The 15,120-nt window shown below is 45.3% G+C and overlaps 1 protein-coding gene across 1 annotated transcript in view; it reads right to left on the bottom strand.

The window, feature by feature from the left end:
* The window catches only part of LOC144756224 (complement C4-like), a 1,111,910-nt gene that overhangs the window by 603,406 nt on the left and 493,384 nt on the right, over positions 1-15,120 (bottom strand). The window contains exon 16 of the mRNA XM_078645841.1: positions 5,256-5,327. Coding sequence (XP_078501967.1) covers positions 5,256-5,327 — 72 coding nt within the window. The remainder of the gene's footprint in view (positions 1-5,255; positions 5,328-15,120) is intronic.

Genomic DNA, 15,120 nt, shown 5'->3' with positions numbered 1-15,120 from the left:
TAGAGTAAAGAGAAGAGAGACAGAAGAATAAAAGGTATTTGGTGGGAAACAATTCCACTATCTGGGAACAGTGGTGATTAAGTTCAACAAAGGCATTGCTTGATTTGCACCAACGGTAGTAGGAGGTCGGCACCTGCACTCATTTCTGAGACTTACTTTCATCATCAGACTTTGACCCAGAACAAGAGAGGAAGGCTAAAAAGGGAGAAAGGAGGAGAAAAGTATAGATACACGGTGTCAAAGGAAAATGCAGTGATGAAAAAGACCTGGAAGAGTGTGATAAAGAGAAAGAACGTGTAGGGTGGTGGACGAAAGAGCCATGAGGTGGCACTGACTTGGTCCAAGATTGGCATAGAAGGCACAGACAGATTAGGTTGTTCAATCAAAAGATGTAAGTTATGCCAATTAGAACTCAGATGGCGACTGGGTAATGAGGCAAAGACAAAAAAGATAGCTTTTTCTTAACAGTGAATGTATGCAGTCAATAAAAGCTTTTAAGACAACATATCATGCTAAAAATATTTTTAAGACCCAAATATTTTCAAAGCTATTTTTTTTTTAATATAAATGTTTTTATTAAACAATCTCGACATGATGGTACAAAATCACAATGATTAGCAGGCAGGGTACAGCAAGTTACAAAGGAAATAGCATATAATCACAGTAAAATAGTTGGTGGAAGTCACAGGGAGGGGGAATCGTCGCTGTCTAATTCTTGAGGGGGGGAACAAATATCTCCTCGATAAGCATTCCAATGGGCCCATACCATAGACCATTTTCGGGGGCACCCCAGGGCCACATATAAAGTTTTTTCACGTAACATACTCTAGTCTAGGTCTTTTTCCCAGTCAGCAACAGTGGGTGTATGTGTGGCCCCCCAGAGTTGAGCTATGTTTCTTGTGGCAAGCATGCAAGCGAGAGTGCCCATTGTACTACGTATGTATTGAGATCAGTTGGCTCCCAGATATTAGGGAGGCACCTGGATGCCACAGGTTCAAAGCTATTTTTACAGCAATTAATGAACTAAGGCCCATTGATGGAAATTTTCTCAGAAGCTAAATGTATCTCCAGATTTTTTTTCAGTTGATAATATGAACTATCAAAGCGTATGTGGGCTTGAGTGTAGTCCCAGACCCAGGAGTTGATTGTAAAGCGCAGTTCATTCCTGGAGGTACAGAGATACTGAATCAGTTATCCTTACTGAGTGATGAGGATCGCTTGTATTCAAGAGTATTAAGCTTTCAGGTTGTGGTGCAGATATAATCCCAGCAAAGGTTTACAGAGAGTTCCTATTGAACTCACATATTATGCCTAGGGTTATTATCAATTCATCACAGAGTACTGTTTGTGTTCCAGATTATTTTTAAAATGCACGCAATCGATCATTATTAAAAAACGAATCCTCTTTGGATGCAGAGTACTCTTATAATTATAGACCAGAATCTCAACTACCATTCATGGCTACAATTTTGGAGTGAGCTGTTGCTAACCAGCCAACCGCTTTTGTAGACTACTAACAGATACTCCATCCAATGAAGCCCAGCTTTCGCACAGGCCGTGGCACTGAAGGCAAGGTGACCACAGTATTGGACAACTTGCATAAGTATGCAGGTCAAGATGTTCCAGTAGCTTTGATTCTTTTGGATATATCTGCTTCAATACCATCGACCACCACATATTATTGAATCATCTGGAGGCCTTCAGTACCAGAAGTTCTTGGGTGGCTCCAAAGACTTCTGACTAACTAACCATACTATCCAAGTTACTTCCAGCCCTTACATATCTGATATGAAAATGCTGAATTCACAGAGCCTCAGGGTTTGGTATCATCATCCCTGCTTTTTAATTTATATATGGCTCCACGTGCACATTTGAGACAATGTTTTGGCCTTATTGTTCTAAGGTATACTGACGATACCCTGATCCTATCTGTCGTTGCTGGAAATCAATTCACCAGGACAGAAATATTATGCAGATGTCTCACTAATGGAAATCAAAGGATGCCATTTGAAATTCAATTGGGGGAAAAATGAAAATCATATCTCAATTCGGCCCCCACTGGGGTGGAGTCACATGTTCTGGCATGCTTCATTGGGCCCAACATCTAACACCCATCCTGTATGTCAAAGAAGGAGGTGTAAAGCTTGATCGACCACTTTTAACAGAGGATGAAGTGAACTCAGTTGCCTTTACCAGCTGAGGGTTTTTAAATGCATAATCCGTATGTTTACACACCAAAAAAGGATACTTGTTATGACCGTTTTTATCTAAGCCAGGCAACATTATTGCAATGGCCTGTACCTGGATCCCCAGCTATATCTTTAAGTAGGCTTCAGCTGGTGCAAAATGCAGCAGCCAGGCTGATCTTTAATATGATATATATCTCGCCAGCTCAGAATATACCGCATTGGCTCCCTGTGAACTAAAGAGTAAGGTTTAAGGCGTTATGTGTTGATCATAAATCTTTGAATGACCCACATCCAAACCCCTCTGAGAGATTTTCTTTTTACAAACCCAATGTCAGTTTAAAATTAGAGGGAGCCTTCCTCCTCCACGTACTGAGTATTGAGGTGTTAGTATGTGAGGTGCTGACCCTTTTCTGTCACATCAGACGGACTGTCATGCATTACACTGAAATTGTGACTTGAATCTCCTTGTTGATTTTCAGGAAATTGCTGAAGACCTGGCTGTGTATCAGTTCTGAGTTTGAACTTCTTTCTTTTATCTTGTCACTTTCATTTTACCTGTCCGACATATACCATGGACTATTAGGCCCTAGATATCTGCAGGCGATTGTTTCACACGCAGCAAATGCAAATGAAAACTAAAACAAATGAACAGCTTAAACATAAGGACTCCTGAATTAAGCCTATGACTAATTGAGCATCCTATTTTGCCCTGTATCATGGAGTCATTTTGTGAGTCCATCATGGGCCTCATTAGGGATGCTTGACGCTGCACCATTTCAGAAGTAGGCAGTGAGTCTGAGGGAGCAATCTGAGCCACATGTGCCCCAATAGTGAGAGGAAGGTTCATCGAAGCTGCTCTTCCACACATAATATTCATTAACATGTACAGAAAGTGCATATTGACAAGAGCTCATTCGTGTAAGAAAATGTGTGATTTCACCATTTGTACAAATGCAAAAACAACAGTTGATGGACAGAATGCAGAACAATGCCGTATATTCACCCCAGTACAGAGATCTGGGCTTAAATCCATCTTTTATTTGTTCATCATGCCATTCCAGTTTGAACCCAGCCATATGCAAATCAATCTTGACCCTGTGCCCCATAGCCTGGACTGTTCCCATGAGGCACAGGTTCAGACTGATTTGCATATGGCCATGTCTGAACTGGGATGGTGGAGTGAGATAAAGAATGATGATTGATTAATCCCAGACCAGTTGACTGGGGGTGAGTGTTTGATTTGCTCAAGCGCTCCGTCCATCATCCCCTTTGATACTGCTTTGTTCGCCCTAAGTTGGCAGGATATGCCCAGACGTGGGTCCCTTGCGCACTTTGCCACTGGATTCAAGCTAGCCTGGCTGATGACGGCTGATTAGCCAGAAACCGGTCCCAGGATGCGTGTTTCCGTTCCAGGGAAGTGTTGGCTTGGCAGTTCGTGCTGGACTGTTCCCATGAGGCACAGGGTCAGACTGATTTGCATATGACCATGACTGAACTGGGGTCGTGGAGTGAGCTAAAGAATGATGATGGATTAAACCCAGATCAGTTAAATGGGGGTGAGTGTTTGATTTGCTCAGGCGCTCTGTCCATCATCCCCTTTAGTATCGCTTTGTTTGCCCTAAGTTGGCATTGTATGCCCAGACGTGGGTCCCTTGCTCACTTTGCCACTGGATTCAAGCTAGCCTGGCTGATGACGGCTGATTAGCCAGAAACCGGTCCCAGGATGCTTGTTTCCGGTCCAGGGGAGACATGGCTTGGCAGTTCAGGCTGGACTGTTCCCATGAGGCACAGGGTAGGACTGATTTGCATATGGCCATGTCTGAACTGGGGTGGTGGAGTGAGCTAAAGAATGATGATGGATTAAACCCAGATCAGTTGCCTAGGGGTGAGTGTTTGATTTGCTCAAGCGTTCCGTCGATCATCCCCTTTTGTATCTCTTTGCACCATGTGTACATGCATAAAATAGGTAGCAGTTTAAGGTTTGGCTGTGTCGTAAGTGAGTACAGCCTACGTGCAATGCATATTGCAAAAAACTGACTCCGGACAAACTGATGCAACACAATGTGCAAATCATAGGTGGGGTCAAATGCTAAGTGAGAATTTATTTGACAACCCTTCCTTAGACTGACCTGGGCAAGTGTGCAATGGGCACATTTAACAAAAAAGGGTTTCTATATGTAAAGCCCTAAAAATAGTAATATATAAAGACAAATGATTAGAGCCTTTGAGGACTGAGATCATGATTGACAGAGCACCATAGCCACTTACAGAAAGACCTAAAACCCCAAAGTCACATAAATGCATACATACATAAATACAAGTCATAATGGAGCATCACCTGTGCTTGACTCCACAAAGAAAGAACCTCTCACAAGGCTTAAGCGTTGGCATACTTGAATATTAGTGGCAAGTGGTTGTAAATGTAAATGTAAATGTTTTTGAGCTTGTAAAGTGCACTGCCACCCGTCCATAGGTCTCCTGGCGCTGTATAACTCTGGGGAACCCGTCCTGGCTTTCCCTGTGGGATGGTCCCTTGCTGGGAGTCCCCAAGGTGGAGCCAGGCATCCCCGGAATTGGTGGGGCCGTTGTGGAGATTAGGCAAGCTAATGCCCAGAGTTGCCGAGTGGAACCCCTGATTAGGGTAAGCACCAAAGCGAGAATTATCGAGTCCGCTGACCAAGGTCCACAACCCTGCCGCGTCGGGAATTGAACCCTGGTCCCGGGCTGACTTCTGCTCTCGGGCCTGCCGCCTCTACCCAGTGAGCCACACTACTCTAACATATGCCTTTTCAGTGATGTGGCCTACACAAATTCACCATTTCTGCAATACATTCAAATTTACATTACACAGATTTGCACACTCACTGGTGAATGAAACCCCATAATAGCCTCCCACTATAAAAGAGGGGTCACCATTGGTAGAGAAGAAAGAGGAAACATCAAGTCATGGATGCGATAAAGAAGAGGATTCGGGCCATGGTAAGATAATAGTTTCTTTATACTTCACTGTCCTGGAAAGGCGTTGGTAGCCTGAGATCAAATTTTATTTTTCCCCACTCTACTCACGTTTGTTGTTGATTGCGTTTTGGTAGTCCAGAGTCCTTTTCTTTCTCCTTGGCTGTGCTTTGCACCCATACCCTGTGAGAGAAAACATCAAAACAGAAGATTGAGCACAAAAGATCGAGATTTAGAGTTAAGTAGGGTGAAATATTCTGGAGAAAGTGTTAACTTTGGAAGTAAATGGAATTTCCCTCAATGGACTAAGCTCTAGAATTTGCTCTTCCTCAAGAATCAGAAGATATTTCATTATGAAATTATAACTCATGAAGGTGACACAAGAAAACATTGAGCAAAAAAACAAAAGAGAATGTATAGGTTTCTGCTTATTTTTCTCCATTCCTGCAAACAAACAGTTTGTCCCAACAAATTGGAGAATATCTCCAATTGCCTCTTTTATCTCCCATGTGCTGGACAAGACAGTACAAGAATGAGAATGAGCTGGAAGTACTGTGCCAGGCTGAATAACCCTATACAGATGTAGTTCACTCCTTCCCTTGGGAACAAAGGGACTGAGGTCAGTCTGACAATGACTTGGTTAACAACACTATCAGAACCCGCTCACAAGGCCACGGAGAAAGCAAGAGCCACTGGGCCCAACCTTGGTGGTTGAGGCCTTTTTCTTCTCATGTCCTGGGACACAATCTACTATGGATCCACAGCAACTGGGCCAAGTACCCCTTCAGCACTTGACTCTCAGTAATAGCATGGTACAAGCCTTATAATGCTCCATTGGAGGGGAGTACGGTGGATACAAGGGTGGACATGGACTCACAACTCAAGATATGTGCATGAATAAATTGATGTCCAGCCAAATGCTCACTTTTATTAAAAAAAAAGAATAACATTGTATTTTTACCACTATCCACACAGGATTCACAGTCCCCTCTGAGGTCAGGGCTCTAGTGTTTGGTCATCAGTTCCCTGTCTCCCACTCCCTCCCTGCTCTTGTGATAGTTAGTAATTGGGTTACTGGTTAAGGAGGGATAACCCCTTTTCAAGCAGCAACCACAATCTCAGTCAGTGTGAAACCTGAGTAAACCCCAAATTAACCTTTGGTTACCCCTCTGATACGTTGGCACAAAAGCAGTCAGGTTTAAGTTAGAGGCAATGTGTAAAGTATTTATGCAGCACTTCAAACAGTAATAAAGTGAAAGCACAACACAAGAACAACGTAGAAAAATAGAGTAAAATTTACTAAGGGCCAGATGTGCGACCATTTGATATTGAGATTATTTGCAACTCGCAATTCGAGACTCGCAAAATTAAATGTACTAATGTGTCCCCGACAGATTAGCAATTCCCAAGGGGACCGCAATTGGCCTACCTCATCAATATTAAGGAGGCAGGTCACACTTTGTGATGCATTGGAAATAGGCAATAACACAGTGGTGTTGGCCTGCTGGGGACAGCAGACCACCATGTCTGTGTTTGCTTTTAAATACAACTATTAATTTCTTTATGCAGCCCCTTTTCCTTAAAGAAGAACGGGATGTGTTTCAAAAATAAAAATGAAACGTAAATGTTCATTTTTACTGCCTGCTCTTAAAAACGTTTTAGCAATCTTTTACAAAGGAAAAGGGGTCCTCTGGGACCCTTTCCTGCTTGCGATTGGCTTACCACTTACCTGAAGTAAGTGATGAACTGCGATTGTTATACGACTGCATTCCAATCGTAAAACAATTGTACATCCCCCTATGACTTGCAATTAGGAAGGTACGCCCTTGGCAGATCCATCTGAACATTTTTCGGAGTATGCAGAGGGTGTTGAAGCATGACAAGGCTGCGGCGTTGATCTGGGGGTTCATTGCGAGAACTGAGTCTAGTATGATGCCGAGATTTTGTGCATGGTCCGTTGGGGTCGGGGAAACGGTGTCGAAGGCAGCTGAGAGGTCCAGGAGTATGGGGAGTGCCATTTGGCCCTGGTCAAGGAGGGAGCAGATGTTGTGGTGGCAGCGAGTAGGGCTGTCTCTGTGCTGTGGTTGCTGTGGAATCCAGATTGGGAGATGTCCAGGACGTTGCTGGCTTCAATGAAGTTTTCTAGTTGGGTGTTGACTGCCATGAGTGCAGAGCAAAGCGTGTTCTGCCCTCTGATGAAGATAATTTGGCGCTGAAGAGAAGCAAGTTTTAACAAGCGGCTAACGGAGGCTGCGGCAGGCAGATCCTGTGCAGCGAGAGGCCCTGTGCGGCTGGTTCGCGGGACGTGCTTTGGGTGGTCTGCAACACAAATTACCCTCCTGCGGTGAGTGGAGCCTTGTTGAACAAGTGAAACTCCCTGCGAAGGGACCACTCGGCGCTCCAGAATGAGATAGGCACGAGAGATGATGGCGGGACCTGGTTAGTCCGACTAGTAGTTTCGTAAAGCTGGCCCAGGAGCACACAGCACCTGAGACTAGCAATGGGCCGTCCTGGACCACGGAAGCTGACAGCTTGACCGGGCGGGATCCTGCGGCTGGACCGGACCCCTCCCACATATCTATATGCAGGCGCCTATCGCCCCTGCAGAGAGAAACTGCTCTGGAAAGTACGTAAAGTAAAAGATCAACAAAACTACTTCCAAGAAATTATAATATAGTTTGTGCCTAAAATAAATCGGCGGCCCTTGAATCACGTCTCGCCCAGGGGACCTAACAGTGGAGGAAAAGCTGAGGTGAGAAATAACCTCCAATTTGTTCTCGCCCGACTAGTCCCAGAGCTTTAAATTACTATAGAACGCTGCCTAAGCCCCAGCAGGGATCTTATTAGAGACTGGCCGGAAATAACACGCTGCTGTAGAAGACAAGGGAGTGTGCACCTCTACTATCCTCTACCAAAGACTACCCTGGGCCCGCCTCAGCCTAACTCTTGAATCTGCATAACTCTCGCTGGCGACAGGGGACGGCGTCTAGCCTCCGCACGGACCCGATGAGTGAGAGGCGGCGCAGGAAGACGATCGCAATCCGACAAGGCCACTGCTAAGCATACACTGCTGCGAAGCCTGTCCACTGGACGCAGAGAACTCTACCAAGGGCAAAACAGATAAGAAGCAATCCCGATTCACATTTAAGACCAAGAGAGTGGCCAAACCCAGCAGGGAAGCAATATCAAACTCGGTAGAGGACGTTCAACCCCAGAGCTCACTGACGCTGGCCTACACACTGAAGGTGATGCATCAGAGCCTACAATGTATCAACGGGAAAATCGAAACCCTAAACCTGCGCATTGATCACATGGTGACTAAACTGGATAAGCTATCGGCCAGGATAATGGAGACCGAGCAATGTATATCCACAGTAGGAGTGACACACTCCGCAGCACTCAAGAGAAATGCTTGAGCATGGAGAAGATCAGGGAGGTGATCAAAGCTAAAAACAAAGATCTCAAAGCTACATCTAGAAGGAATAACCTGCGGATTATGGGTGTTCCGGAAACTACCAACACAGGAAACATGGAACTCCATGTAGAACACTTGCTGACGGAGAACTTTGATACCAAGGTTGGTATCAAAGATGTGTTGTTGGTAGAAAGAGCGCATAGATCGCTGATGGCGAGGCCTACCCCGTGCGCTCCTCCGCGAGACTGGGATGTGTGACTACACCAGTCCAGAGAACGGCAGGAGATCCAATATCAAGGGAATGCCCTTTCTTGTTTCCTGAATTTCATGGCGTCGGTACAAGAAGCTCTCAGGGAATACCTCCAAGTAAAGAAGAAATTGCAAAAAGAGGGCATTAAGTATGGTATGTTATCCAGCCAAACTTAAGATCGACTACAAGGGCACACAAAAGATATGCACCACCCTTAAAGCGGCAATGGAATATGTGAAGCAGATTACGGGGACCCGACGGCCCGCCCAGGAACAGGAGGACTGAGGGGCCCAAGGTCAGATACCCCAGCCGACGGCTTCATGTAAAGGTGAACCGTCAGCTAGTGGATGAACTCTGAGCGGACAGCTGTACAGAATACAAGATCCTGCGGGAACAAGGGCCACCATGAGTGAGATTTGGAGGGCCTGTAAGTACTGTACTGAATAGGTGTGGTGCCACTGTGGTGGGGCAAGAGGCAATGTTTAACCGCTTCCGTGCGGCACCGATTCCGCCCCTGTGCTGGACATTCCAGAACAGGGTGCGGTTGTGACGGAACCGTTCCGTCATCAGCACAGCTCAGCCGTGACTGATGACGGAACGGTTCTGTCACAAGCATCGAAGGGGTTAATGCCTTGAGATAGACAAGTCATTACAGGCTGCAAACACGGCATACCCGCCCAACCTGCTTGGCTGCTGATTTAACGAATAGACAGTGGTGCATGAGCTCCCTTGTCACCTACGCCCACCAGGAGTTTACACCGGTCGACTAGCTGGCCCCCCAGGGTGATCCCCACTCGAGTTACAGATAACGGTGTTCTTATGTCTAGATTACGCTATAGTCTAAAAATGCAATGTATTAAGGACATTGAGGTATTTAGAGATGATGCCTTTCGCATGATTGGGATGCTGAAGTGGGAGTGTTGTTAGTTTTATGTTAAAAGCCTACAAATGTATGATGACTGAAACTGCCAGATGTGAAGCTGTGATCAAAATGAACAGACACAAGGGTAGCTAAAGCAGATGGGTAACACACCACAAGTTGAACCACTACATTTAATAACATGGAATGTGTGGGGTTTAATAATTAAACAAATTCTAGCCTACCTAGATAGGCATGAGGTACAAATAGAGCTGGTGCAGGAGACGCACCTCAGAGGCAAAGAGGCAGAGACAACAGGAGCCAGATGGGCGGGATACCGTGTGGCCTCTTCTTACGCTAACTACGCCAAGGGGATCAAGCTATTGATTAAAAAGGAGGTCCCATTTGTGAGAACATATTCAGAGATTGATGAACATGGCCGGTGAGCGATAGTACAGGGCGTGCTCTGTGGCGCAATGTTGACTATTATTAATACCTATGGTCCAAACGTGGACGGCCCAGATTTCTATGCCCACATTTTGCACCGGCTAAGGACGCTACGGCCCTCGTTGACTATATGGGGAGGGGACCTAAATTTATACTTGTATCCAAACATGGACAGATCAGCGAAGGAGGAGATGAGGGGGAAACAGGCAGCGCAGCTGATGTGCAATACAATTGGTGACTTTGGAGACATTTGGAGTCTCAGACATCTGAGTGGGAGGGAGAGTACCTACACCTCAGTGACCCATGGTTCCTGGTCTCGCTTAAACTACTCATTCAAAACAAGGGAGGTGAACACTTGGGTGCAAAATGTACGTCACTTGACTAAAAAAATATCAGATCATGCACCAGTGCTGTTGGCACTGTTTATCCCAACACAAGTAACTAGACAGTTCCTATGCGCCTGCACCCCACTGAGCTATTAGACACAGCTTTCCGAGACACTGTGAGGAAGGCTATACTGGCATACTTTACCATAAATTCAGACTTTGTAGACAGCGCTGAGTCCTCTGGGAAGCATTCAAAGCCACCATCCGGCAGGGAGGAGGTGGGGTATGCATGGTAACACGTGCAGGGATTTTAAGGGCATCCACACCCAGTTACAGGAACTTAGAGGCAACCTGCAGAAATTGGAGCTTGAGTACAAGAGCAATCCAAAAACAAGCACCTTTGCAAATATAAAGATGCAAATCTGAGGCTCTGGCAGAGCAGGAAATGTGCCATAACTGCCGCAGTCACGTTACGCGGGCGTATGGGAAAGCCGGCAGACCGGACCGCCACTTGGCCATGTCGCTGAGAGGCCCATGGGCACAGTCCCATGTAACTGAGGTGATTGGGCCCAACGGAATACCCTGCCTTGACACCCCCTTCATTGGGACGGAATTCTCTGAGTTCTATGCTCAATTAAATAGCTCTAGCAAGGGAGCGACAGCAGCCGAGACCTTACAATATCTGGACAATATTGCCCTGGTGTGGTTGACAGAGGGCCGGAGAGAATACATGGCACAACACGTCACGGTGGAGGAGATCAAGCAAATAATAAATATGCTTCCCAACAATAAGGCGTCGGGCTTAGAATATGCAGATCTTTTGGCCCTGAATTAGCTTAGGGTATTTGCAGAAGCGTACGATAGCCAAGTGCTCCCCCATCATTTAGGGAGGCCCTCCTCATAACTAATTTAAAGCCAGATAAGCCCCCAAACCAATGCTCCTCATATCGGCCGCTGTCATTAATTAATATAGATACAAAAATGCTGACCAAAAAACTAGCGACCAGATTGCAATCGTTACATACCAATATGGTCCTACAAGACCAGTCTGGCTTCATTCGCAACCGCTCAACAGGTCAGACTCTGCGCACCATATTTGCATTATTCCACCAGTTCGACCCTGCTTTGAAAGCTGCTGCAGTTTTACTAGACGAGGCGAAAGCCTTTGACTTAATCGAACGGTCCTACATGTTCACCATTTTTCTTTGGATGGGGGTGCCCCCGCCTTTCTCCTTTGAGTCTGCTTACAATATACAGACCCTGTGGCACGACTCAGGGTTTACGGGGTCACATTTGAGGCAATACCCATACACAGATGTATGTACGTAACAAGGCTGCCAACTGTCGCTGATCCTCTTCACCCTATCGCTGGAACCCCTGGTGTGTGTTATACGCCAGCAACATGCTGCAGCTGCACTACGCCTTAGACCTCGCCTGATAGCGGTCTCGATGTATGCAGATATGGCTGTATATGTTCGGGGACTGGATCATTCAGGGAGCCATTCGGTTTGAGCGACTGTGGAGCCTATGTATAAATTGGACATTTTTTTTGTAGTGCCCCTCACCCCATGCACGACACCCTGCGAGCTAGAGTTCCCATCGGTATGGCACAGTGACCTAGTGAAAAACCTAGGTATCTGGATTCACAGAGACCCTGAAGTGGTGATAAGATATAACTATGGTAGAACGATATCTCAACTAGAGGAACGTGCCTTGAGATGGTCACACCTGCCACTTTCCCTTGCTGACAGAGTTGCCATCATGAATTTATAACATTGCCAAAATGTCTTAATTTATTCAATACAATCCCTTACACAAGAGTTCTTCAAATCGCTGAACTCCCTCTTAATATCAGTGACCTAGGCAGGTAAACAAGCAAGAATAGCATGGGAGATACTCACTCTTCCATTAGAGCAAGGGTGATTTGCAGCCCAGGTCATGTGGCTATACTATTGGGTTTCTCCCCCTGACTTTTCGCCTCACCTAGCAATCGAACATGGCGCCGCACATCCAATACCACTCAGAGCCTTGATCTGGATGATATCAAGACCAATAGATTATCAGAAATCGTCACTATAAATTGCACTACTAAGGAGGAGTAAATGACGAATGCCCAATGTGGAATATACTGTGGCTCTATACCACTCACACTGAATTATAAAAGCACAGCAAAAAGGTTGGTAAGCAGCACTATAGCCTCGCAGGCCAAGCAGCAGTGCTAAGACATTGAACTAAAGTAATGTTTGACATATTTAAGCCCTTTTCAGAAATTAAATAAATCACCTATGCAGTGTACTTTGGAACTCCAAAACCCAAGTGTATCATGTTCGGAAGCAAAATTAATAAGTCATGTTAAACTTGCAGGTTTTAGTACTAACAGCATCCAAAGTCCCTAAATACAAAGTCCAAAAACAGCATTCCATTTACAAGGCCTGTACATTGTTTACTGAAAATTTGTATGTATGTTAGGGTCTATGGATGATGTTCAGATTTCAATCTTGTCACAGATTGCTACACAGCAGAAGTCCAATTGATTAGTGAACTTAAATTGGTGGTGTAAATGTCAAAAATATGGGGTATCAAAAGGCTGCACAAATCTGCTTCATAAACAAAGGGTCACACAGACTGTAATTAGCAGTCCACTGAACCCAGAGCTCTGGTCCCCAAAAGTATGAAGCACAGGGATGATGGACTCTCCTGGACAGATAACAGGCAATATTGGGAGTGTGGGTAAAGTTTTGGCATTCATCACACAGGGACAGACATGATGGCCTAGATTATCCCCTTGCATTCCAAAAATCAGATCACAGGCTAGTTCTAGTAGGAAAAGCCCCCAAAGGCTCCTGCATTAAGATGGAGATGGTGTCTCCTTGAAGTAGCAAGACAGGCACCTGAGTAGAATAGGTAAGTCCAAACATGGGCTGAGAGATTTCAGGGAGCGACAGAGGCCTGAGGTTTCCTTCCACAATTTTTAAATAAGGCTTTTCTGGGATAGCTTTATCAATAAGACAGACAAAGTGCTGACATTTTGCAAGGGCAGGTTCAAGGAGATTTACCAGCTACCAGCCACTTCTGTGTTGTTGGAGGGGAGGTGGGTGCCAACCTTTTATTTTTACTCCTCTGATGTAAGCTGGGCTTGGGTACCTGCTCTACTCCCTGCTGGACTTGTGAGATATTCCCTGTCTCATTCCTCTTATTGGTTACTGTGGACCTCCATTTCCCCTGCTTGTCTTGTTGGGAGGTCTCTGGCGCTCATGATGTTCGCCCTGCTGCTTAGTAGCTTCCTATTGGGGTTAGGTTGATGTTGGATTCACTCAGCTACCCTGCTGGGATGAAGTGCATTGTTGTGTACATTCACGTAATACCTTCACAAGCCCTTTTAAGCCCTAAAAATAAACCATGTCATGTAATCCATGTCAGCGATGTATGCCACAGTTTCACATTTATTTTTACTTATAGTATTTGCTCTTTGGAGTTGTTGTTGCATTTCCATAGTTTTCCATTCAACATTTGAGTCTACTGTAGTGCAACGTACTAGAGGTGTTAATGTCAGGAACTCACTGACTCTTTCACCCCACTTTCCTGTTGTGTAGATCCTACAGGTCTAGATAGTTTCTGTGTGTTTAGACAACATAAACTAAGGGACTGGTGTCCAGACTGATTCCAGTCACCCCCAACAGAGATGTTAGTCTGTAGACCACCTAGCTTACAGTGCCACTATAAGCTCCCCCCTTACGAAGGAGAGAATAGTTTCTGGCAACTATCGAACATGACAAACCTGGCCCCTCAGGAATCGTGGAAACAGTACATTAGTTTTCCCTCAGTCACTCGTGCTCACTTTGTCTCAGAAAGATACACAGAATAAACGGTGGGGACGTTTTCAATTAGCATTTATTGAACCAGAGTCATTCTAGTATAAAATATGTGTGCTGCAACAACCATGAGACAGAAACAGATATAAATGATTACAAGCACCCACATAGTAAATAAAAGGTAGAATTCTACCATGGTGCTAAAACAGTGAATATATGCAGGCATATAGATACATAGCAGTAATCATGAGTACACCTATGATATCAACCCTAACTAGATGTACCTAAGGTTACCTAGCATGTATGTAGGTGTATAGCCAAGGATCCCCCTAGGAAAGAGAGAATCCCAATACCTGATGTGAAAGAATGAAGGACCCCGTTTTGGTCTCAAGTTGGTCAGCCTGTAAGGGATATCAGACCACTGCGTGCTGAAGTGTCTGCATGCAGGGACTTTAGCATCTCCTGTCAGCACGGAATCTTCTCCTCTGGCTTGTCCAGCAAAGATGTGGTATTTATAAACCCGAAACGTACCCTCAGGGGTTCTACCCAGATGTGTCATGGTACTGTGGGCATGTTGAACGTGGATGAACATAGTGGTGACCCTTATACAGAGTTATTATGTAGAAGATGGCAACCCTGTTGTGATACTAAGAATCCTTATGCATAATAAATGAGGCTAGTTTTCAGAGAAAACCACATGACATTTATTCGGCAGCTAACTAGGCAAAAGATCAGCGCCAAAACCGTTATGTAGAGCAATGGTAGGACAAATGTAGGACAAGGTTTGTGCTGCTACCTAGGCCTATATTAGGGTACATTGGGGTTCATAACAGTCCATCTACAGGCAGGGCTTTGTGGCTCCCACTG

This window comes from Lissotriton helveticus, chromosome 5_1, assembly GCF_964261635.1.
Source record: "Lissotriton helveticus chromosome 5_1, aLisHel1.1, whole genome shotgun sequence".
Taxonomy (NCBI): Eukaryota; Metazoa; Chordata; class Amphibia; order Caudata; family Salamandridae; genus Lissotriton; species Lissotriton helveticus.
The sequence above is the reverse complement of the archived record's forward strand: the minus strand, read 5'-3'. Positions and strand labels throughout refer to the sequence as shown.